The 23,805-nt window shown below is 36.2% G+C and overlaps 2 protein-coding genes across 2 annotated transcripts; both read left to right on the plus strand.

The window, feature by feature from the left end:
• On the plus strand, nt 2,562-21,438 carry LOC109819596 (transmembrane protein 208 homolog). The gene is made up of 5 exons (XM_020385378.1): nt 2,562-2,723; nt 10,953-11,146; nt 19,234-19,318; nt 20,975-21,040; nt 21,133-21,438. Exons 1-5 carry the CDS (start codon nt 2,640-2,642, stop codon nt 21,223-21,225), a joined length of 522 nt encoding a protein of 173 aa, XP_020240967.1. The 5' UTR covers nt 2,562-2,639; the 3' UTR covers nt 21,226-21,438.
• LOC109831120 (probable E3 ubiquitin-protein ligase ATL45) lies at nt 22,912-23,334 on the plus strand. The gene has a single exon (XM_020398462.1). The coding sequence runs from the start codon at nt 22,912-22,914 to the stop codon at nt 23,332-23,334; it is 423 nt and encodes a 140-aa protein (XP_020254051.1).

The following is a 23,805-nucleotide window of genomic DNA, read 5'->3' on the forward strand; positions in this document are numbered from 1 at the left end:
GAAACCTAATAAGAAATTAGAGTGGTTGTATGTCATTGTTCCTTAACTTTGTAAGGAGGGTTGTAGACGTAGACATTGGATATGTTATTTTATTTTGTTTCACGCCTGTTTTCATTCTTAGTGATTTCCCCCTGAGTTCAAATTTCGAGGAGATCAAGCTTCACCTTGCCTTTTGAAAACGGTCGCCCTCAAAAGACTTGTTCAGAGAAATGACACCAAACGCATCTTCCAAAAACCAACCTTATAAAATTTTACCGCCGGTCATTTAAGCTCAAATTTTGTCAGTATCATTGGTGTTAGTTAGTGAATAAAAACAGTAAAAGTCGAGGAGTGATGCTTTAATAAAAACGAAAATTTGATGAAAGCAACTGATTTTCACGCTTCTTTTGAAGTCATGATCACCTCTTCGCGATAGTTGGTGTATTGAAAGCGGATGATGTCCACAAAAGTTCCTTTCGATGTTGTTCCTCTCTCTCTCGAAAAGAAAATAATATCTAGGGTTCACACTTCTTTATTCGTCCTAGGCCAACATGATTCATGAATTTATAGATTTGCATCTTAAAACTGTATCCAAATATTTGAATCCATGCCTGATTAATTGGATAATGAGCCTAGATTTTATTACGGGGATTCTGTCGGAAGAAAATCTTACAAATTTATGGTGAGTTTTAAAGTATAAATCTTACAAGATATGACTAAATATCGAAATAAATTATTTTAATTGCATTTGTAACTAAACACAATGATCCAATCTAAATTCAATTGCGTAATTATGTGTTTGATGAATAGAAATACAATATTGGAAGAATTGCAATCCTTTTGCAACAATCATAAGGTACAATTACTAAGGACAAAACATTAGTTAAGTTTTCCCATCAGAAAAGGCAAAAAAAAAAAAAAACATTATTTAAGTTTCAACTATTCATAAAGTAGTGAACCATAATGATTTTTGCTTTTAGAAGAGTGACGTTGTCCTATGCTCGTTAAGATTGCGATGCAAAAGGAATGATGTGATGGTTTTAATTCGATACTGATGTGCAGAAATCATAGCAAGGCATTGTGAACAATATCAGATTATTCTGAATAGAACAGTGATAGCTACACTATTATTCTAATGTTACTTCGACATTGTAAGATAAAAAATTATGGAGTCCATTCTCTTTTGTAGAAAAATGACACGAAGAGAGTTTAAAGAATACAATGTACTTCAAAACATCTCGCCAGTGTTATAGTGTCTTTTATGTCAATAAGTCATCACTATGTTTTCGGGTCACATACACAAATGCAACTTGCAAACCCGCTCACACCCACACGCACAAATGTAACTTGCAAATAGATATAATTTTTCAGAGATAGAAACTCAAATTTTAAGGGAGAGGGTATGTCGCTTATAAATGATTGATAATAAAATAAAAAATTTGGTATTTTGTATCTCTCAAATACATTTCAATTATTTGCAAGTTACATGAAGGAGAATCGGATGAGAAAATGTTAAAAGTTTAGGGACGTATGAAATACCTCAAAGTTTAGGATGGGTATGTGATGGTAAAAACTTTTATCATTTTGAATGTATGTGTTGGTTGGTTTTTTGTTTTTGTTTTGGTGGGGTGGGGTGGATTTGTTGTCCACGAGCAAATTATCTAAATTCTTCTCCATATTTGGCACGCTCGTGCTTCTTGTCGCGAAATAATAAATCCTTGAAAGGACTTTAATTTGACTCATATCAACAAAGTTTTTTTTAGGTGATAGCAGATTGAGGACGGTAACAACGAGAATAACGTTGGATTATATAACAATAAACAACAGGGGGGCAGGATTAAAATGTTGACGCATGACATTTTTAGCTTTCCCCCCTTTTATTATTGCTAGTAGTTGTTAAAAACATCTAAATTCACATTATTACACGACTAAAACAAACTAAAGAAAAAAATAAAAATGGCATCAGAAAGCATAAAAAGGGTTGAAGGAAGCTTTACACGAATCAGTTAAAGAATTGCAACGGATTAAGTGGAAGATGTATATCTTATTTAGAAATAGATTATAGTTATAATTTACCAAAATCACTTATTTGCAAATCAATCCCCAAATCGTCAACTTTAGGAAAAAAAGTATCTAAAATCAATAAATCATTAGATTGTTGAGTAAACATCTGACTTTTATGTTGATAATTTTTACATTATATAATTACACAATACCCTATCAAAAGTTGATGACTAATTGATTTGAGTATTTTTTTTCCCTTTCAAATTTGATGATTTGAGAGATAGTTTTTATAAATACAAAGATTTTAGAGAGTGGTTTTGCAAATACCCACGATTTAAGGGTCATCTATGCAAGATCATAAGTTTTGACTTTTTTTTGAAGCTAGGACATCAAAAACAATTTCTTAAAAAAACCAAATAGGTCATAACATTAAAGAGGTTGGTTTATGCTGACCTGTCAAAAAGCAGAAGCAATTGGGCTGGCCATTATTCTGTCAAGTACTCTCCGTACAGCGTAGCCCATAACATAACATAACTGGATCCTAATGGGCCGGGCCCCCAAGCACCGTACGTATCTGGTAATCGCAGTTACACTACAGTAAGAAGCTCGACCAGAGCGAGCGAGCGAGAGAGAGAGAGAGACAGAGAGGAGGGTCAATGGCGAATCAAGGAGCGAAGAAGAGGAAGGAGGAGAACAAGAAGCACATGGCCAATCTCCTTCGCCTCATCATCGCCTGCAACGTTAGTGTCTTCGAAACCCTAGCTTGCTATTTTCTCGGATTTAATTTCTCGATCTGTTCGATTTCAGTTCAGTTGCATTAGATTTATTCACTAAATAGAGATCTATGTGGATCAGTGGATGAAAACATGAGAAATTGCCCTAAATTTCCTCTTTTTAAGTTTAGGATGACTCTATTTGGTTTTATTTGCCATTTAGGGTTTCATTCGGTCTAGGATTTGTGCTAAGAAATTGTGGAGATAAATTGTTCGGAAATGGCAAGAAATCGATTGAACAGAAGAAGAATGAAATTGAGGTAGCAAACTTATCTAAAACGACTAATCTGAATGATATGCTGAAAATGCTTGTCATATGTTACACAACATGATTTTATAGGGTTCTAAACAACTAACCTGAATGACATGCAAATGCAAGCAAACATAGAATAACAAAAAAAAAAAAAGATCGAAATTGTAAATCTAAACTAATAATCAAAACGGTAACGAAAGCTATAATGGTGATGGGAAAGATTGACTTAGACCTGTAGCACGTGAGAAGTCACCCAAAATTTGCAGAATCTGTAATGGGTAGTAAGACTTCTTGAATTGATGTGAGTTAGAGCATGCAAATGACCTTCAAGGTTGAGGTTCTTTACCAAACGCAAACCTTTGACCAGCGCAATTGATTTAACCACAGGATGATGTTGTGATTTGTATTAGATCTATCTCTAGTCATTGATCGCAAAGGTCCATGAAGGAAGCTTGGGTTGGCAGGAGGTCCGGAGAAGAAAACTTCATGTTGGTTGTGGAATGTGGAGGAATCGGCGCTTTGGGGTTTGTGGATGGACTAAGGAGATTGGGATTGGATGAAGGTGGTTGTAGCGGGGGACTAACGAGGTGGTGGTCAGCACTGATGAATTCGGTGAGATCGGCATTATGATAGGGCAAAGTCGAGCGGAGGACAGAAAAATCAAAATATAAGGATGAAGGTGGGAGAAGATCAGAGGCAGAATCGTCTTGAGACAAAGTTGATGGACAAGACAAGGTGGTAAAGATAAGGCAAAACTCCAATCACAACTGAAGCGAGGGTGGTTCTTGACTGTAAGGATCAACGGTGAGCCGGTGGAGGAACCAACGTCATAGTTGCTGGTTTAAGGGGTTGAGGGCGGAGTCAAGTATTTTCACGGATGAGAATTGTATCAGAATCGCAGATTGTGCTCAGGACGTGGGAGTTCGGTGAGGATCAGGTGGTGTTTGGGTTCAAAGTCGCAAGAGTTGTGGAGCTTCGGTTCACGTGAGAAGATGATGAGACGTATTTGAGTAGAGACCATGTCAGAATCTTAAAAGGGATGGATGCTCTTAGATTGATTTTGAATCGCAGCGAGACAGTCTTTACTGTCTCGCAGCGAGACAGTCTTTACTGTCTCACCATGCGAGACAGAATTTACTGTCTCGCATGTGAGACAGCTCTCAGATGGTCAAAACTGCCTTTGTAACTGCCCTACACGTGGCCACTAACTGTTCAAGAACGTGGGAAACGTCGTGGGCGAGAATCACGTGGATAACTGCCAAAATAACGGAGTTTGAAACGTGGGAAGGCAGTTACAGCGAAAACTGCCTGACGGTTACTGTTTCCGAGATAGCGTTTACTATCTCGCGGGCCGAGACAGCAAACACTGTCTCGCCCGCCGAGACAGCAAACACTGTCTCGACAGCCGAGACAGCAAATGCTGTCTCGCGAGTCTGTTTTCGCCAACTGTTCTTGGAGGTTATAAATATCCCCCGAAGGCCATCTGTCTCACGGGCCGAGACAGCAAACACTGTCTCGCCCGCCGAGACAGCAAATACTGTCTCGACAGCCGAGACAGCAAAAGCTGTCTCGCGAGCCTGTTTTCCGCCAACTGTTCATAGGGGCTATAAATACCCCCCGAAGGCCATTTTTCAGGGGGGCTGATCATTTTGAGCATTTCAGAGCAATCCAGAGCAGAGAGAGAGCAGAGTTCTTGAGCTTCTGGCAACTCCTTGATATTCAGGCTTTGACTTGATTTCAAGAAGAACGACTATCTTACCTTGATAAGATATCGTTTCAAGTTCTCACTTCGATAAACGAAGTCAGAATCATAAACCCCTCACGATTCGATCAGAATCTGTGATTTGGTGGTCCACGAGTCAAAGCGCTCCCGGCACAGGCAAAGATCCCACGCAAGCAGCGATCCAAACAACGATCCTGCGTTTGTTTCCCAAGAGTTCTAATTTTTTATTTTGTTGTGTAAAAGAGGTCTTATAAAAAGGCTATTTCTTTGAATTTATTGTAATCGAACGAAGATATAATGAATTCCACAGCAAAACCAACTTTTGACGCAAACAAGCTGGCGAACACAGTGGGAGCCAACGGTCTCGCTGCCGAGACCGTCGTGTCGCAGCCAATCATCAAGATTCCAGTTGAATCCATGGTCGAATACGAATTCGACCAAACCAAGTTTGAGGAATATCTCTTATCATCCTCTTCAAGATCTTCATTGTCTCGCAAGTACAAGAGGATCTCACCACTGAAGAAGACTTCCATGCCAAAGAAGACACAAAATGAAAACTCTCGCCTGATTGTTGCTGAGGATTTTACTCGCATCACCTCTGCTCACAATGACTCTTATCTAGTTAAAGAGTCATCGAATCAAAGCCCATCAGCATTGACGAAGAGAGCTCGTCAGAGACAACGTCAGCGCCGCGCTCGCCAAATGACTAAAGCGTTGGAACAAACCGACGGGGTTCGTTATCATGCGGACTTAGAGTCGAGGAAGCATCGAGTGGTTCAGTTGTCTCAACAACCAATCATTTATGTCTCTGCTAAACTCATGACGGAGGAGTGGACTACTGTCAGAAGGACTCGTTCGACCCTTAAAGAATGCATACAAAAACATCGTGCAAACGCTGCTCATGTCCGTACTCTCTTACAACAAAGACGAGAAAGGAAGAAGGAAACGGTGACCAAAGAACCACCGAAACTCTGCAACAAAGACGAGAAAGGAAGAAGGAAACGGTGACCAAAGAACCACCGAAACTCTGCCAAGTTTGGATTCTAAAGTCTGGAGTTGTGCAAAATCAGCATGATTCCAAAAACTGGAGTTGTGCAAAATCAGCATTCGGAGCCCGTTAAGACTCCATACCCACAAGGGGGTGGTTCTAAACGTGCGACCCCCGATATAACCTTGGATCGTTTAAAGGCAACAATAAATTGTCCTGAGAATGCCAACAAGGTTTTACACCCTCAGAAGAAGACGCATTCACCAAAAGACATCGTCATACCTGAGAAGTCATGCCAACAAACGATACGATTTTTTGGCAATCATACCGATGAATCGTATTATCAAGTTGGGGGTGTGAATAAATTTCAAAAAGGAATTATTCGCTCTCATTGTTCCTGTGCACGACTTATAAGATCAGCTATCCAAGATGATGAATTCCTTGAAGTCACCATCAACGTGGCTGATAAAAGAAAGTCTAAGCGGCATTCAAGTGACTCAAATCCTGACTTTTTCCCGAGAGGAAGAGTCAATCCAAGAATTCTCTAAGGATGTCTCGACTCCAATTAGGAGCCATCAGACGCAGAAATTACAAGAGAATGCAAGAAGGAATGTCCTCGGAGGATGAATTCTCGGACACTTATTCTGCAATCGCTTCTGATGATACAATGTCTAGCACAGGACAAACCAGAGAAGTACTCACGATCACCTCTGATCAATTTGCTCAAATACTTCAAGAAGCTCTAGCCAAACAACGTGAAGAAATTAGAGCTGAAGTCAAGACAGAAACGGAGTTAGCTATCCAACAAATGAGAGAATTGCTAGCTCAGCGGCCTCAACCCCCTAAGTCCAGTCAAAGAACTGAATCCAGCCGTCACACTCAGAAAGTTGTGGATGACAGTGATCCAGAAGTGGATAAAGTTATTATAGCTGATACACCTCCCAATGACAATAACACTGGGGGTGGTTCAACAGATCCTCCCAATAACGATATTGGGGGTGGTTCAATAGCACCTCTCACTGGGGGTGGTCCAATTATCTTTACTCGACATCATTCAGAAAGAAATGAAGACGATGACGGGAAAATGCAAAAACTTGAAGACAAAATCAATGCTTTGATGACGGCTCAAGAAGTTAAGAAGACGGGTATTCCATGTCCTTATCCGAGGGAATGGGATTCAATACCATACCCGACCAAATTCAATCTGATTAACTTCACACCGTTTGAAGGGAAGAGTTCGCCGATTCAACACTTGATTTATTTCAAGTCTCATTTGGGCATGATCTCTGGAAACGAGGCTTTAATGGTCCGGTCATTCGTTGGCACCCTTCGCGGGCCCGCCTTCGATTGGTACCGACGGCTCAAGCCAGGGAGCATCAATTGTTGGGATGACATGGAAAGTTTGTTCCTCAGCAATTTCTTCGATGATGACACCGAAGTGTCAATCGGAACCCTTTTGGATGAGAAGCAAAAAGACGGAGAGTCTATTGATAATTTTGTCAAGCGCTTCCGTGACAAGGCAATAAATTGCAAAGATCCTATTACAGAGGAGTTCATCCTGCAAACATGCCACAATAACCTCTCCATCGATGTCTTGGAAGCTCTGGGGGTCGTGCCATCCAAAACTTGGAAAGAGTTGAAATTACGTGGCGAACAAGCTGAACACTTTCTTAAAAGAAAGAAAGTTGAGAGAGGTCAACCGACGGCATCCACAATTCCTGTGAACGCAACTCTCGATCCGAGGTTCCAAAAGGAGTATTCTTTCGAAGATGATGAAGCTCCAGCCATATTGGAATACCTCCTCGCTAATGACAAAATTGAGCTACCACATATTAAAGATCAGGATGGAGCTAAGAGGATTACGGATCCAAACTATTGTGCGTGTCACAGAAGGGTTCTTCATCCCACCGAGATTTGCTTTGGACTCAAAAACAAGATCCAAGCCCTAATTGACTCCGGCGTCATAACGACGAAAGAAGTCGAGTAAAGACGACCAAAACAACTCCATTGGGTACACGAGTATAAACTGTTTTCCCTGACTCCGATGAGTATACGAGTATAAACTATTTCTCCATCTCACTCCGAAAAGTATACGAGTATAAACTGCTCCTTAATACTCCAACAGGTATATGAGTCTAAACTATTTCCTTTCTTTCACGGGAAGTTCCTGGAGAATGCCATGCATGGTACTTTTAAGGATAACCCGATCAAATAGCTAAACATAATGATAAACTCAGTTTCGCAAGAAAAAGCTGGGGGTGGATGGTTCATATAACGGAAGTTCCCAAAAGAATGCTATATGTAATTTTCTTAGGAATAACCCGATCATTACAAATAAAGTGTTAAACACTACATCTCCACGGTGATTTACGAATATTCTTTTGCTGAGATAAGATTCGATCACTTCGTTGGATCAATCTTCCTTCTCAAACCCTCATTTGGTCAAACCTTTAAACAGTTAGGACCAAAGCCAAAATCTCCTCTCGATTCGTTCCATGAACGAGAGGTCCACAAATTGAATGATCAAACCTTTAAACAGTTAGGATCGTCTCAAATTCCCATCTTGGTCAAACCTTTAAACAGTTAGGACCAAAGCCAAAATCCCCTCTCGATTCGTTCCATGAACGAGAGGTCCACAAATTGAACGATCAAACCTTTAAACAGTTAGGATCGTCTCAAATTCCCATCTTGGTCAAACCTTTAAACAGTTAGGACCAAAGCCAAAATCCCCTCTCGATTCGTTCCATGAACGAGAGGTCCACAAATTGAACGATCAAACCTTTAAACAGTTAGGATCGTCTCAAATTCCCATCTTGGTCAAACCTTTAAACAGTTAGGACCAAAGCCAAAATCCCCTCTCGATTCGTTCCATGAACGAGAGGTCCACAAATTGAACGATCAAACCTTTAAACAGTTAGGATCGTCTCAAATTCCCATCTTGGTCAAACCTTTAAACAGTTAGGACCAAAGCCAAAATCCCCTCTCGATTCGTTCCATGAACGAGAGGTCCACAAATTGAACGATCAAACCTTTAAACAGTTAGGATCGTCTCAAAACTCCAACTTGGTCAAACCTTACTACAGTTAGGACCACAACCAAAATCTCCTTTCGATTCATTTTTTGCGAACGAAGGGTCCACTTTTGAATTGAGTAATCAAACCTTATGACAGTTAGGATTATTCAAACCAATCCAGATTCTCTAAGTGGAGATCCCACTTTGAGTTTCTTTACTCCAGGAGATAGAATATAAAATTCTTTCTCTCCGATTCTGGGTTTATCTCTACCAACAAACAAGAGACCAGGAGATAGAATATAAAATTCTTCCTCTCCATCATCGGGTTCATCTCTACCAACAAACAAGAGACCAGGAGATAGAATATAAAATTCTTCCTCTCCATCATCGGGTTCATCTCTACCAACAAACAAGAGACCAGGAGATAGAATATAAAATTCTTCCTCTCCATCATCGGGTTCATCTCTACCAACAAACAAGAGACCAGGAGATAGAATATAAAATTCTTCCTCTCCATCATCGGGTTCATCTCTACCAACAAACAAGAGACCAGGAGATAGAATATAAAATTCTTCCTCTCCATCATCGGGTTCATCTCTACCAACAAACAAGAGACCAGGAGATAGAATATAAAATTCTTCCTCTCCATCATCGGGTTCATCTCTACCAACAAACAAGAGACCAGGAGACAGAATATAAAATTCTTCCTCTCCATTATCGGGTTCATCTCTACCAACAAACAAGAGACCAGGAGATAGAATATAAAATTCTTCCTCTCCATCATCGGGTTCATCTCTACCAACAAACAAGAGACCAGGAGATAGAATATAAAATTCTTCCTCTCCATCATCGGGTTCATCTCTACCAACAAACAAGAGACCAGGAGATAGAATATAAAATTCTTCCTCTCCGATTCCGGGTTCATCTCTACCAACAAACAAGAGACCAGGAGATAGAATATAAAATTCTTCCTCTCCGATTCCGAGTTTATCTCTACCAACAAACAAGAGACCAGGAGATAGAATATAAAATTCTTCCTCTCCGATTCCGAGCCTGTTTTCGCCAACTGTTCATAGGAGCTATAAATACCCCTCGAAGGCCATTTTTCAGGGGGGCTGATCATTTTGAGCATTTCAGAGCAATCCAGAGCAGAGAGAGAGCAGAGTTCTTGAGTTTCTGGCAACTCCTTGATATTCAGGCTTTGACTTGATTTCAAGAAGAACGACTATCTTACCTTGATAAGATATCGTTTCAAGTTCTCACTTCGATAAACGAAGTCAGAATCATAAACCCCTCACGATTCGATCAGAATCTGTGATTTGGTGGTCCACGGGCTAACGCACCTCCGGCACAGGCAAAGATCCCACGCAAGCAGTGATCCAAACAACGATTCTGCGTTTGTTTCCCAAGAGTTGTAATTTTTATTTTGTTGTGTAAAAGAAGTCTTATAAAAAGGCTATTTCTTTTGAATTTATTGTAATCGACTGAAGATATAATGAATTCCATGACAAAACCAACTTTTGACGCAAACAGTAGTCTTATATGCACTTAATCTTAAATGGTCAGAATCACACATGGGCACCTATGAGGAAGCTCTCCAGTCTCCATTTTTCTCTAGCTTTAATTTTACTAAGTCATCTCTGCTTTCAATGAAGTTCACTACTACTTTTTATAGAGTTGTGATCCTATCTCTAATATAACTTTATGCTTCAAACTACAATCTGATAATCAAATAATTTAATCCTAATACAATTTAAAATCCAAATTACCTCTGTCCTAGCAGAATTCAAAAAGCAAACAACTAAATTAAAATTCAAATCTATCTAAATTAATCTGATCTCTATCAATGTGCCTATGAAGTTTCATTGAATACTTGAAATGGCTATAGTTGTCTAGCATGCCTCCATGCCATGTCTCAGAATCTCATAACTTAAGCAACAGTGTTGGTCTTGATTCACGCATTTAGGTTTTCTCTCTATGTATCTGGTATAAAAATTTGATATTCATGAGTTCCAAGTAACCCGTGCAAATTATTTGGCTAAACAGAATTGATGTTTATTTATACTATAAAATGATTTGAGTGACGAACCATGCCGGTTTACTGATCGATTACTCTCTTGATCATGCACTTGAAATTCTACCAGGCCAAATTAGAAGTCCTTTATTCTTCTTTTCTAAAGGTTTTGTACTTCATATGTGCCTAACTGATATATCTGCAGGTCATTTATGTCTTGATCAGAATGCTTTTCTTTCACTCTTCCTTCACATGGAAGCATTGGGTTGGTCTCCTTGTGACATCTGCTGCCTATGGTATTTCTTATCAGCAACTTGCCAATATGGCAAAGCCAGCATACTCTGATAACGGAGAACTTTTAGATGGTGGGTTTGATATGACCACAGATGGAATTTGTGGGTATGCCTTCTGCCTTTGCTGACTGAATTCTTGAATATAAAACAGAGGCTTCAATGACTATATTTGTTATGAAAAATGTGTTACATAGCTTATGTGGTCCTTTATCTGAAGAACCTTAAAGAATGATTTTGCCCATTTTTTAATGTAGTTTCATTATTTTTGTTCTTTTTGTATATAAGTCGTGATCAGCTGTTTTTACATCTAAGAAGTACCTTCACTTGTTCCCTAAAAGGTATTGTCTATACTTGTATAATTTAGATTTTAGCAAGTATGAGGTCTGTAGGGAGAGTCGAGCCATACTACATCATAGGGAACAACAAACAACCTTCACGAATCAGTTATAACTACTTTACTGCTTGTAGAATAGAGTGACAAATACACTTTACTCCTTGCTAGAGGGTGTCAATGTATTTTGTGGGGCTGTATTATATGGTTTCCAGGACTTATTGTGTAAACCTCGGTAGTATGAAGGCATTAATGTACGTGAAATATTTCATAAAAATAAAAGGAAGCATATTAAGACCTGACAGAAGCAGGCTAGGGGCTGCAGGGTGGCCATCTACTCTTAACCATCCAGACTATAGAGATCTGCCCTGTGCACTTGGTTGGGTGGCAGTGTAAAATACTAAGCGACTGTCTAGGTACTGAAACAGGTAGCTGAAAGAAAGAGGCAACTGAAAATGAATTATGTGGTTTTGGATTGGCTTAGACAGCTTAATGGTTCACTTTGTCAGGTAGCAGTGTAAATATTAAGGGACTCCCTAGGTGCTAAAACAGACAATAGAAAATAAATTATGTGGTTTTAGACAAACTTAAGGAACTTAAGGTAGTTTAAGTGCATAGTAGCATTGTCTGCTATAGTCGAGTTCCCACAGATAGAAGCACAATTTGCTCATAATTCACAGCTACCCTTAACCATCCAGACTACAGAGATCCGCCCTGTGCACTTGGTTAGGTGGCAGTGTAAATACTAAGCGATTGTCTAGGTACTGAAACAGGTAACTGATGGAAACGGGCAGCTGAAAATGAATTATGCGGTCTTAGATTGGCTTAGACAGCTTAAAGGTTCACTTTGTCAGGTGGCGGTGTAAATATTAAGGGATTTCCGAGGTGCTAAAACAGGCAATTGAACATAAATTATTTGGTTTTAGACAGGCTTAAGGAACTTAAGGTACTTTAAACAGCATAATAGCATTATCTGCTATAATCGAGTTCCCACAAATAGAAGCACAATTTGTTCAGAAATCACAGCTTGATGATTGTGATTTTTGTCAAATTGGCTATCAATGACTTATAATTTAGTTTCTTGATGATTGTGATTTTTGTCAAAGTGGCTATCGATGACTTATAATTTAGTTTCTACCTGATTGTATTTTTTTTTTTCCAAATTTGAAGAGAGTTATGCAATTTTTTTGGTATTTATCATACTTGGTGTTCTCATATTTTTAATTAAGACTAAGTGGAATGCACGTGGTCAAATATTATAATTGTTGATTTTTAGTTTATGTGTTTACTATAACATAGTTGCAAAAAAGTTTATGATTATCATAATATATTAAAAAGTTTCAGATATTTCAATATATAAAATCTTGTTCGTTTCAACACTTTACCTTACACATAATTAGTGAGGTTTAAAGTCTTAAAATATTAATAATCTAAGAGCAATTTAATGATTTGGAATTTTAATTTAAAATATTAATGATGTAAGCACCAATATCTAAAAAACTATTATTATTAATGAAAAAATAAATCTTGAATTCATCAACTTAAAATGATAGGTTTATCTGGTCAGAGGATTTTGTTTAATTATAAAGAAACCACTTGCGCCTATTGTCTACTTCCACTTTCTATTATCTGGCGACCTAGTATTATAGATATTCAAAAACTTTTTTATAGAAATTTTAAAGTTAGAATGTGCAAATTTAATCAAGAAAGAAAATATAAATTATGTGATTAATACCAAAATCTGATATTATTATCTTCCTACATCTTCTCAACTAATTAATTAATTTGTCAAAACGATTACTCTCTAATTTTAGAAAACTATAAAATACAATTTGAGAATGATTTAAACATATTTTGTACACATATGGATTGTATTTTAACAAAACAATATAGATCTATCCAATATTGAATAATATCCAAAATTTTAAGCTAAAGAGTTAAAAGAATCTAATAACACTCATATCCAAACCATATGCTTCATAAAAGTGAGACATATAAAATGAACAACTTAGTTTATTTTGTTAAATAATTTATTACAAATCATAAAAGATAGGGGGAACATAAGGATCACATAGTCATTCTAAATAAAGATTAAAATTTTTTCTGCTAATTTTGTTGCAAAAGATTTTCAGAGATATTGATAGACTTGCTATAAAATCCACTCTTATAAGATTAATGTCACATGTGTCTTAAATTGTGCTTTGTTTATGGGTTAATTTTAGAAAACTTTCCTTCAACTATGGGGGAAATATTAAAAAATCCTCCCCCCTCAACTACTTGAAATGAGTAAATGTTTGTTCGTCAAAATTGGGGTGTTATAGTTAATCTATCTCAACTTAAAATTTTTGATTTAACCCTATAAAATTTTCTCAATTTACCTCTCAAAACTGATATCATTGAGTCGAATTCATTATGTGATCAGTACTTAACTTAGAAAAACCAAAATATCCCTCAACCATAAAAGAATTAGCTTGGTTTTTTGCTAGATGAAAGAAAAAGTGAAGATTTAGAGGTAAAAAGAATTGTAAATTGGTCGTAATTCTTTTATTATCGGTTGAGAGTTTTTTTTAACTAAAATGGCTTTATTTAATAGGGCATTTTGACAAAATCACTTATTAAACTCTTTTACATTAAGGGAGTTTGTTAAGAGATGTGTAAAAGATCAGGAGAGTTTTTATAAGACACGCCAAGTCGAAGGGTGTTTTCTAAAATCGCACCAAAGTTAAAATGAGTTATCTACAACACCTCTATAGTTAGGAGGTGCTGTCAAATTAAATTAGTTGAGTGGTTTTTTGAGACATTCCCCATACTTGAGAGAGTTTTCAAAGAATTAACTATTCTTTTAAATTTAGCTCAAATATTTTATAATTCTATATTAGTACCTAAATTATAAGTAATTTCAAAATTTTAAGGGAATAATGTAGAATTATTGGAGATTTAAAATCAATGAAATGATATCTAAATTACCTTTAAATATTGCTCTTATAGGTAATATATGAAATATTGGCCGATATAGAGCTCTATCGACTAGGGCTGGGCATATTCGGATCGGGCTGGTTTTAAGCCCTATCCACATCCAATCCGAATTTTTCGGATTCTCAAAACTCTCATCCAGATTCATATTTTCCCCCCTTAATCCGAATATTCGGCCCAACTGAAATTCGGATCGGGCCGGATCCGTTTCGGATTTGGGCCGAATTAACTCCATTTCACAAAAAATCTGGGCAAGTTTCAGTTATATTCATCAAATCAAAACTAAAATCAGTGAAATGAGCGCAAACCATATCAACAAGTACATACCATATCACAGTAATAAACTCATTAAAGAGTTACTTAGTTACAAACCATGCAAATAGTCCAGAAATAATTAAAGGAACACCTACTTAAGTTCTTAAGTTCAGTACATTGAAATTAAAATAAACATTAAACAGACAGCAGCAAATCCCCATATTGGCAAATTCTACATGGTCTGATGATGAGGCTGAAGCATTTGTGACAACAGATTCTATAAAAACAAGAGAATAACCATATCAATCTTTAAAAACCATACTTACAAAACAACAGAGATATATAAATTCAAAAGCAAAACAAAATAGCTACCTGATGTGAGCTTTTCCAACTCAGAATACTGCTCCATTTCAGTCTTGATAGGCTCAATAAACACTGGCTTAAACATTGGCTTGCTAGTGTCTCTCAACCAGTCACTAGTACATACCAAAGCCTCAACCATTTTTGGGGTTAGACTTGCACGAAATGGATCCAGAATCCTTGATCCAAGGCTAAAAGCACTTTCAGATGCTACTGTTGAGGCAGGCACTGCAAAAACATCCATTGCAATTTGAGACAAGATTGAGAACCTAGCTGAATTCTCTTTCCACCAACCCAACAGTTGAAAGTTAGGGTTTCTAGGGTCCTCAGATGCCTCCATCATATACTTGTCAACCTCAGTCTTTATCTCCATCACATCTTTCTCCTGTCGAAGCTTTACAAACTCATTCACAGTTACAGAATGGTTATCCTCCTCATCAACTATTCCACTTGAGGCTGACATTGGCTGAGTTGAATTATAAGAAGCAAGGGCAGCATCAGGATCATTAGCTGCATACTCATTGAAGAGCTCCTGCAATGTGCTCTTCACATTAATCACCAACACCTCCGTCAGCTTCTTGTCTATCTTCAATTTGGGGAAAAGGAAATCCAAGTATAGAAACTTGTACCTTAAAACAAAACATAATAAAAATACGTAAACAGAATAACACTACCAACAGATGCAATAAGAAAAGTAGTAAACAACACATAAGCCAATAAGAAAAGAAGCAATCAAAACTTCAATAGTGCAATACCTTGGATCTAGAACAACCGCAACGAGAAGAATTTTGTTGATGTTTTCAACTTTCCCCCAATATTTGTCGAATTTCTCCTTCATTGATTTGGCAATTTTGGCAATCAATACATCATTACCTTGCAAAAATACGCATAAGAGGCATTTAGTTAAAATTGTTAAATTGTTAAAGACATAAAAAAAGAAGATAAAAGTAAATTTGAGATGAAGTTTAATAGTTTACTATCGATGCACTTGTTCATCTCTCCAATCAGTGTACACATCCATTGGATTGGCTGATTCTAAGTCACAACTTGTGTCCCACTGAAATCAAGGATTGCCTCATAGGAAATCTTCAAAAACCTCACCAGCCTTCCAGATTTGTTCCAATCCTCTGCAATTAGAGGTCCAGCTCTATCATTGAAGTATGCAACAAATTGTGGATCCTCATCCTCCAACCTAAGAAATGCCTTCTGGTACTTAAGAAATGCCTTTTGGTACTTAATGGCTATGTCTAGCATTAAGTATGTAGAGTTCCACCTAGTGCAAACATCCAAAGGCACTTTCCCACCTTTGTGCTCCACTTTTTCTTGAGCTGCACACTTTCTAAACTTCTCCAACCTAGAAGGACTTGATCTAATGTACTTCACACAATTTCTAATGGACTCAACCGAGGATTCCAGCTCTGCCATTCCATCCTTAACCACTAAGTTAAGATTGTGACAGCAACACCTCATATGCGGAAACTCCCCTTTTAGGACTAGCTCATTCCAATTCCCTATCTTCTTTTTCATGTAATCTAAAGCCACTTGATTAGGAGAAACATTATCAACAACAATACAAATTTTTTTCCCTATTCCCCACTTAATAAGACAAGTTTCAACTAGCTGCCCAATAGTCTTCTCCATATGGTTTGGTATCACACAAAAGTTCAAGATTCTTGTGTAAAATCCAATCATCAATAAAATGAGCTGTGAGCACCATGTAATTTAAGAAATGAAGTTGGAGGAAAGAATCGGAGGAAGAGAATTTGAGATTTGGAGGATTAGGTCTTTGGTTTTGAAATCTGGGAATGGAGTTAGGGTTTTGAGAAGGAGAGGCAGATCGATCGATGATGTTGTGGGAGAAATAGAGGTAGGGTTAGGGATTTTTAACTATTTATATTAGACAATTCAGTGTGGTAGGGTGCACACTAAAGAGTTGTGGAGACCAATCAGGAGGTAACAGATATTAAAAATAATAAATATAAATAATATATATATATAAATCCGGGTCGGTTTTTTTCGGGCGGTTCAGGGGTTCAAACCGGATCTAGACCGGTTTAATCCGGTTTGAGCGGTTTAGAGCCTTCTTCTCATCCATTTAATCCGGTTCGGTTAACCGGCCTGTTTTTCGGACGGTTTTTTCGGTTGAACCGATTTTTTTTTGGTTTTTGCCCACCCCTACTATCGACTGTGATATAAAAGGTTAAATATTTTATCTTAATAATATTTATGGTTTTATATTATTTTTTTTATTTGGTTTTTTTTCTCATATATCGATCATTATCGAAAATATTGGATGGTATAACAAAATTGAGTCATTTTCAATTTGATTGTGGGCTTGGTATTAGGTCGTGTTTGGAAACCAAAACTAAAGCACAAGTCATAAAAGCCACTATTCATATCCCAAATCTCTTAACTCTTAGCTCTCCCAAATCTCAAGCATATATCTTGACGCAAATTCTTATGTTAAAAATTCATCAATATCTTAGATTATAGATTAAAATATTATATTATGTATGAGCATTATCTCATATGACACCCAGATATTTTTTACATAACTCCTATTATTGCAATCAAATATCATGGATTTTATTTGTCCAGCATTTATATGATGCCCAACACTTTGTAGTGGTCCTTCGAAAGCCTCTTCTAAAGTTTTCTAAGCAAAGTATACAAATTTAGAAATAATTCAAAATCTTAAGATTATTCAAAATATGATGCTTTAATTTCCCCACATTTCCTCTAGTATATAAATATAAACTAACCCGCTGGCCTCATATTATACGATGAATATTATTTATCAAAGAGATCACATACTATTGCTTGTGGTTAACAAAGGTTTTAAATTTTTATTGGCTTAATTAAATTAAATACCTTACAGTTTATAAAACTTTCAATTACATACCTCCACTTGTAACTTGCTGCACTTAAATATCCTAATGTTTTTAAAATTGCATGTCTGTGCCTTCTATATGTAAGAATACTATTTGTAATTTTCCTATATGAATATAATGATATAATTTTAGGATAATTCTATATTTTCTATTCTTTCCATTAATAATTTATTAACATGCAATTGTCTTTAATATACTATTAGACATTACTAATAATTATTATGAGAGTTTTACAATAACATTAGAAGTTTTAGGGACCAAGTTAGACAAACTTGAAGTGACATATAATATGATTAATTAACAATAATAATTAATTTAGTTTAGTTAGGATTAAAATATAATATTTAAAAAATTAGGGTAATATAGTCTATAGAAAGTTTTTTCTACAACTTCCTCTTTTAAAGGGAGTATGATTCTAAGTGAAGTATATAATTTCATTTATAATTCAAAATCTTGAGGCTTATTCAAAATATGATGCTTAAAATTTTCCACATCTTTTGTACTATATAAATATAAGCTAAACCTCTTGCCTCATATTATACGATGTATATTATTTATCAAAGGGATCACATACTATTGCTTGTGTTTAACAAATGTTCCAAATCTTTATAGGCTTAATTAAACATAAATAGCTTACAACTTACGAAAGTTACATTCATTTACCTCCACTTATATCTTAATGCACTTAGATATCCTAGTATTTTCTAAAATTGCATGTTTGTACTTATGTACGCAAGAATACTCTTTATAATTTTTCTATGTGAGTGCCACGATATAATTTTAGGACAATTCTATATTTTATACTCATTCCAAAATAATTTATTAACTTACAATTGTCTATCAATATAGTATTATGCATTATTAATAATTAATATGAGAGTTTTACAATAACATTGGAAGTTTTAGGGCCAAGTTAGACAAAATTAAAGTGGCATGTAATATGATTAATTAATAATGATAATTAATTTAGTTAATTTATGATTAGAATATAATATCAAAAAAGAATAGGGGTAATATAGTCCATGAATTTTTTTGCCACAACTCCCTCTTTTAAAGGGAGTATGATTCCTTGGCTGCAAATAGGTGCGTATGAGTATTTATTATAATAGTGCTTATAGAATTGTGATCCTTTATGCATTTAGGGTGTTCATCATACTGGTGCTTTGAGAATTACTTTTTAGAGGAAAAGAGATGCCTGTTAACAATTGAATAATCATAAGACGAGCAAGCAAGAAGGAATATAACTTCAATGTATGTACAAGGAACATACCACAATTCATTTTTGGAGCCTTAACCATCCGTATCTTTTCTTACAATATTGTTCCACCCTCATAGTGGAAAGTCCTATCTAATTACCAATTGACGAATAATTTCTATTTGCAGCTACTTGCATGATGTGATCTACATAACGAGCTTTGTACAAGTGATGTCCATTATATCTGGAAAATTTTGGTGGACTTATTTGGTGGTAAGGTTTCTAATCCAATATATAGCTTTTATGTTTGCTATCATGTTTATAGTCTTGCATCCATATCTATCTATATACTAAAACAAGACCCTACAGTTGCTACTTGGCAACTTCTTAGAGTTTTTTATATTAATTTTTTTTTTACAATTCAAATAAATAATATGATAATATTGGTAATATGAAAAGTTACCTTTGTAGTGCAAACAATCCATTAAAGAAACTATTCATTATGTATAACCCCAAAACAATTTAACCCATGAATTAAATTATACTTTTATAACCCATCATTAACAATTAATTCTCACACAAACTCATTCAAATTTTCAACGTATAACCCCTTTCTCTACTAATGCACTATAAAAATTCACCATCATCATCTTCAACCTACAATATTGTATACAATCAGTTTTCAATTCAAGAATAGAAAATAACTCCATTGGGACTTCATGAGCATGGGGGAAAATGCAAAAAAAATTGTTTTCATTTTTATTTTTATTTCACTAATAACGTATATGTCTTCTGTCTCATATGATTAAGTTCCTTTTTCTTTAAGTTATTTCGTATGAGAATCTTGCATTAATGTACCTCTTGATAAATTTTGAATTAAACCAATCATCATGTGATTCATACTGAAATTTAAAACTAATTATGCGATGTACAATCATAGAACCAGAGAATGTATGTACTAATAATATAGAACTGAGGTGAGGGAGGTGCAAATAACCCAATTATTTTTTGAAAGGAGAAATTATTATTTGCAAATCTGTATTTGGTGTAGGTTCCCTAATTAAGTTGTGGGTGCAAGTTTCCAACCTATCAAGCCATTCGACAAAGAGCCATACAAATTTTAAACCTTTTACTTTCTTGGTTTGCACTTTATTTCAAATTCTATTTCCATTGAATGCAAACAGAGTGATATAAACTGCGTGATTATTTGTACAATTACATTTTATAGGATGAAAGTTAATATGACTAATTTTATTAAATTAGATTTTAGTATACAATATGTTCAACAAAGTTACATCAAAATTCAACAATATGTCTATAAAGTTAAAGCGCAATTCAAGTTGTAATGACTACGAGAAAGCATTTTAATAAGAGGAATATAACAAAAAAGTTGATGTAGCTTCTTTAATAAATAGTTATATTTAAATCAGGCTTTATCTTTCATATAAAAGAAAATGTAACAAAGAAATTCCCCATAGTAACATGCGGGTATAGCACTAGTGCTTCACTAATTTCTGCTCTTACAAAGTTGTAATATCCATAAATGGCCATTGCATCCTCACTTGTGCCAATGAATTTTCAAATTCTCGCTAATTTGAAATATCATGCAAACTTCAAAACTTGATCCCGTGCTTTTGATTTTTAAGACGCAATGGCTCTTTCATTGGAACCAACTACTGGAAATAGATTTCTTGCACTCTTCTTCTTCCTTCAGTGTCCTCCCATAGGTGCATCATAATGTAATTGATTAACAGTACATGTAATGTCGAGTGGCTTATACTGTAAAATAAAACAACGTTATATTGTTTTTTCTTTTCTTTTCCGTCTCACAACTTGTAGGAAGAATACATGGTCTAAATGCATCGTCTGAAAGCTTGAATGCCTATCTCATCTTAGAGTCTGTGTTAAAATGTATTTTCTCCTTCTCAGATACCAGTATTTGCTGCGTACAAGGTGTCCGGTCTATTGAAAGGGTTCCTTCCACATGGTTCGGAGGTATAGAGTAAACCCAACTGTCTATTGTACTTCGAGAAACTATTTGTTTCCTGTTGTGTAAGATAAATGACAATCTTTCTTCTAACATGCAGGGTGGTGTCGAGGATGATAAAAGTAGGAAGAAGAGGGAAAAGATGGAGAAGAAAGCTTCTAGAGGCAAAATTCTTAGGACAAAGGCTAGGTGATATATATACCAACAACTTCTTTATTTACTAGTAAGTGCTGTGGCTTCTGTATTCCTAGTGAATGAGAGCGAAGTATAAGCCTTAGTGAATGAGTTAATAGCATAAACATGTATATTTATGCCATAGTTATGATACAAAATTGTTTCTTGATGCTCTTCAAGTATTACTCTACAGTCCAAAAGCTTGCTTCCCCAGGTGAGCTCCTTTTCAATATCTTCTCCAACTTGGTTGTGCTCAACTCTCTCCTAGTTTACTGCAAAGTTTAAACATCAGCTCTTTCCACAAAATGAGATCTACACTTTGCTTTTATGTTGCTCACCTGGATTCTATTTGTATCTGATTTGATCTGGTTCACTCTATGCCTTATAAGAATTATATCCAACTAAATTTCTATCTGATATGAGGAGGGGATTTGAATGGGATTCAAGACTGATCACCAAGTCATGAAGCATCAGGTAGGTTTACAGGATAGTTTCTATGTCAAATGCACTGGTTCGAAACCTGAGCAACAAGGAAACTACTTCTAATTAAGGCGTTCAGAAAACAGGTAATGGAACTATAGTGATTTATGGGAGTTAAAACCATTTGTAGTTTGTGACCTGCCGGCCCTAGCATGTACGTATGCTCAAACCACTCACTAGAGGAATTCTTATTGAAAATTTGTAATTAGCCCTCGTACTCATTGGTAATTTTACAATGAAATCTCCCTGGAGTCCTACCTATTTCTTTACATATTAGGTTCATGAAATAACTCCTCTGGTGCTTTCTTTCACTGTCTCTCTCATCATTCGAGCTAGGATGAGGAAGATAACATTAAAGAGCCAACAACCAGAGCATAGAACTTAGTCGGTTCTCCATGAATGGAGGGTTACGTTCATGAAATACATAGGTTTTCATTGGATTTTTGGATCCTTCTATAGAAAAAATAGATCAATCTTATGCAACTCAGAGACGTGCCTATAAATTATGCTAGGAAACTTAGGCGCAGACTTAGAAACAGTTGCTCAACAATATTGTGCGTTGTGACTCACAGAAAGTAGCATTCTTTAATCTCGGTGTATTTGTTAAGATCTGTGTTTACGTCTCACATATTTGCTAACTATTCATATCATTGACTGCTAAATAAAAAATATAAACATCAAGCCTGTCTTAGCCCCATGACATTCTCCAAAATACTTAAAGCTTATCTTCATGGTTAGCACCCCAACAAATAACTAAACCTCTCTAACTTGTCATTAGAGACAAAGACATAAAGACGAAGACATAATACCTGTCAATGACATTTTACTCACCAGATAGAAGGTTACACATGTCCACGATAGTGTATGTACTCCTATATCATCTATTTCATAAACAAGTTCTTTAGGCACCCACTTGAATGTCTTGACCCTTTACATGACATCACATGCATATTCTTTTCATTTTTTTTGCAAGTAGCTTTTCTTGTGTGCTTGTCCTTAGCATTATATTTTGCTACCTCCAATTTTTTTCTATTATAGTGACATAGTTGACCTTAGGAATATGACAAGGTCTTTTGAGGTTGCTTCAGAGAATAACTATTCCTATTTGCCATGACCAAGGAAACTTCAGACATTTTGGAAAAGTCTTACAGATCCTGACCGACTCATGAAGGAGATGAGGGCTTAGATAAACCCTATCAAATTCAATCTTCAATGAGCACATCTAATGGCTTCAGCTGAGTCTCCATCTCCAGAACCTAGCCTTTATGTTCCTGCTCTCGTAATAGCTCTAGCTATCCTCGTTTGCGTAGTTTTAGCGCTTGCAGCACTCCATTTCATCCTGAAGAAACTATGCGGGACAAATCCTCAAGCACGCGCTGGAGTTGATCAGAGGATTCTTGCTTTGTTACCTGTTCAAACTTACAACAAGAATTTCAAGTTCCTTCCATCAGGTTCCAACGAGTGCTCAGTTTGCTTGTCAGGGATTGAAGAAGGGATGAAGATTCGTATCTTGCCAAATTGTTGCCATCTTTTTCATGTTCAGTGCATCGATGAGTGGCTCTCCTCTCACTCTAATTGTCCTTTTTGCCGTTCTGAAATAGTTGCAGGCTCGCCTCTCACTCCAGATGAAGATTTGCATCCTGTATGATTATCCCGTCTAATTTTGGTGTAAATAGAGGTCAGATGAAGATTTGCATCCTGTATGATGACCAGTAGGCTTATTGATTTCATTGTGTGAGTCACTGTTTGTTTTTGTTCATAGTTCATTGGGCAGAACACAAGGCTTACGGTGCCTTCTCTCAAGTTCTGTCTTAGATATCATGTGGTTATAATAGGGAGAAGTATAACTATCTCTGTCTTGTACAATTAGTTTGTTTAGGTTCAAGTTTCTGTTTTTGTGATGGGATCACAAATTTGAAGCATAACCAATATACTAGGACAAATTTTGAAAATCAACCTTTTTGGCAATTTAAATAGCAAAACCGACCTCATATGGTTTTATTCAGCAAAACCGACCCTTTTCAGAAGAAAAGGGTCGGTTTTGCTGCGGTGTAATTTTTACGAAATGTACGGGACTACTAGTCCCGTGCATTTCAAAGCTGGGTTGAAATGCACGGGA

The sequence above is a fragment of the Asparagus officinalis genome, chromosome 1, assembly GCF_001876935.1.
Source record: "Asparagus officinalis chromosome 1, Aspof.V1, whole genome shotgun sequence".
Classification (NCBI taxonomy): Eukaryota; Viridiplantae; Streptophyta; class Magnoliopsida; order Asparagales; family Asparagaceae; genus Asparagus; species Asparagus officinalis.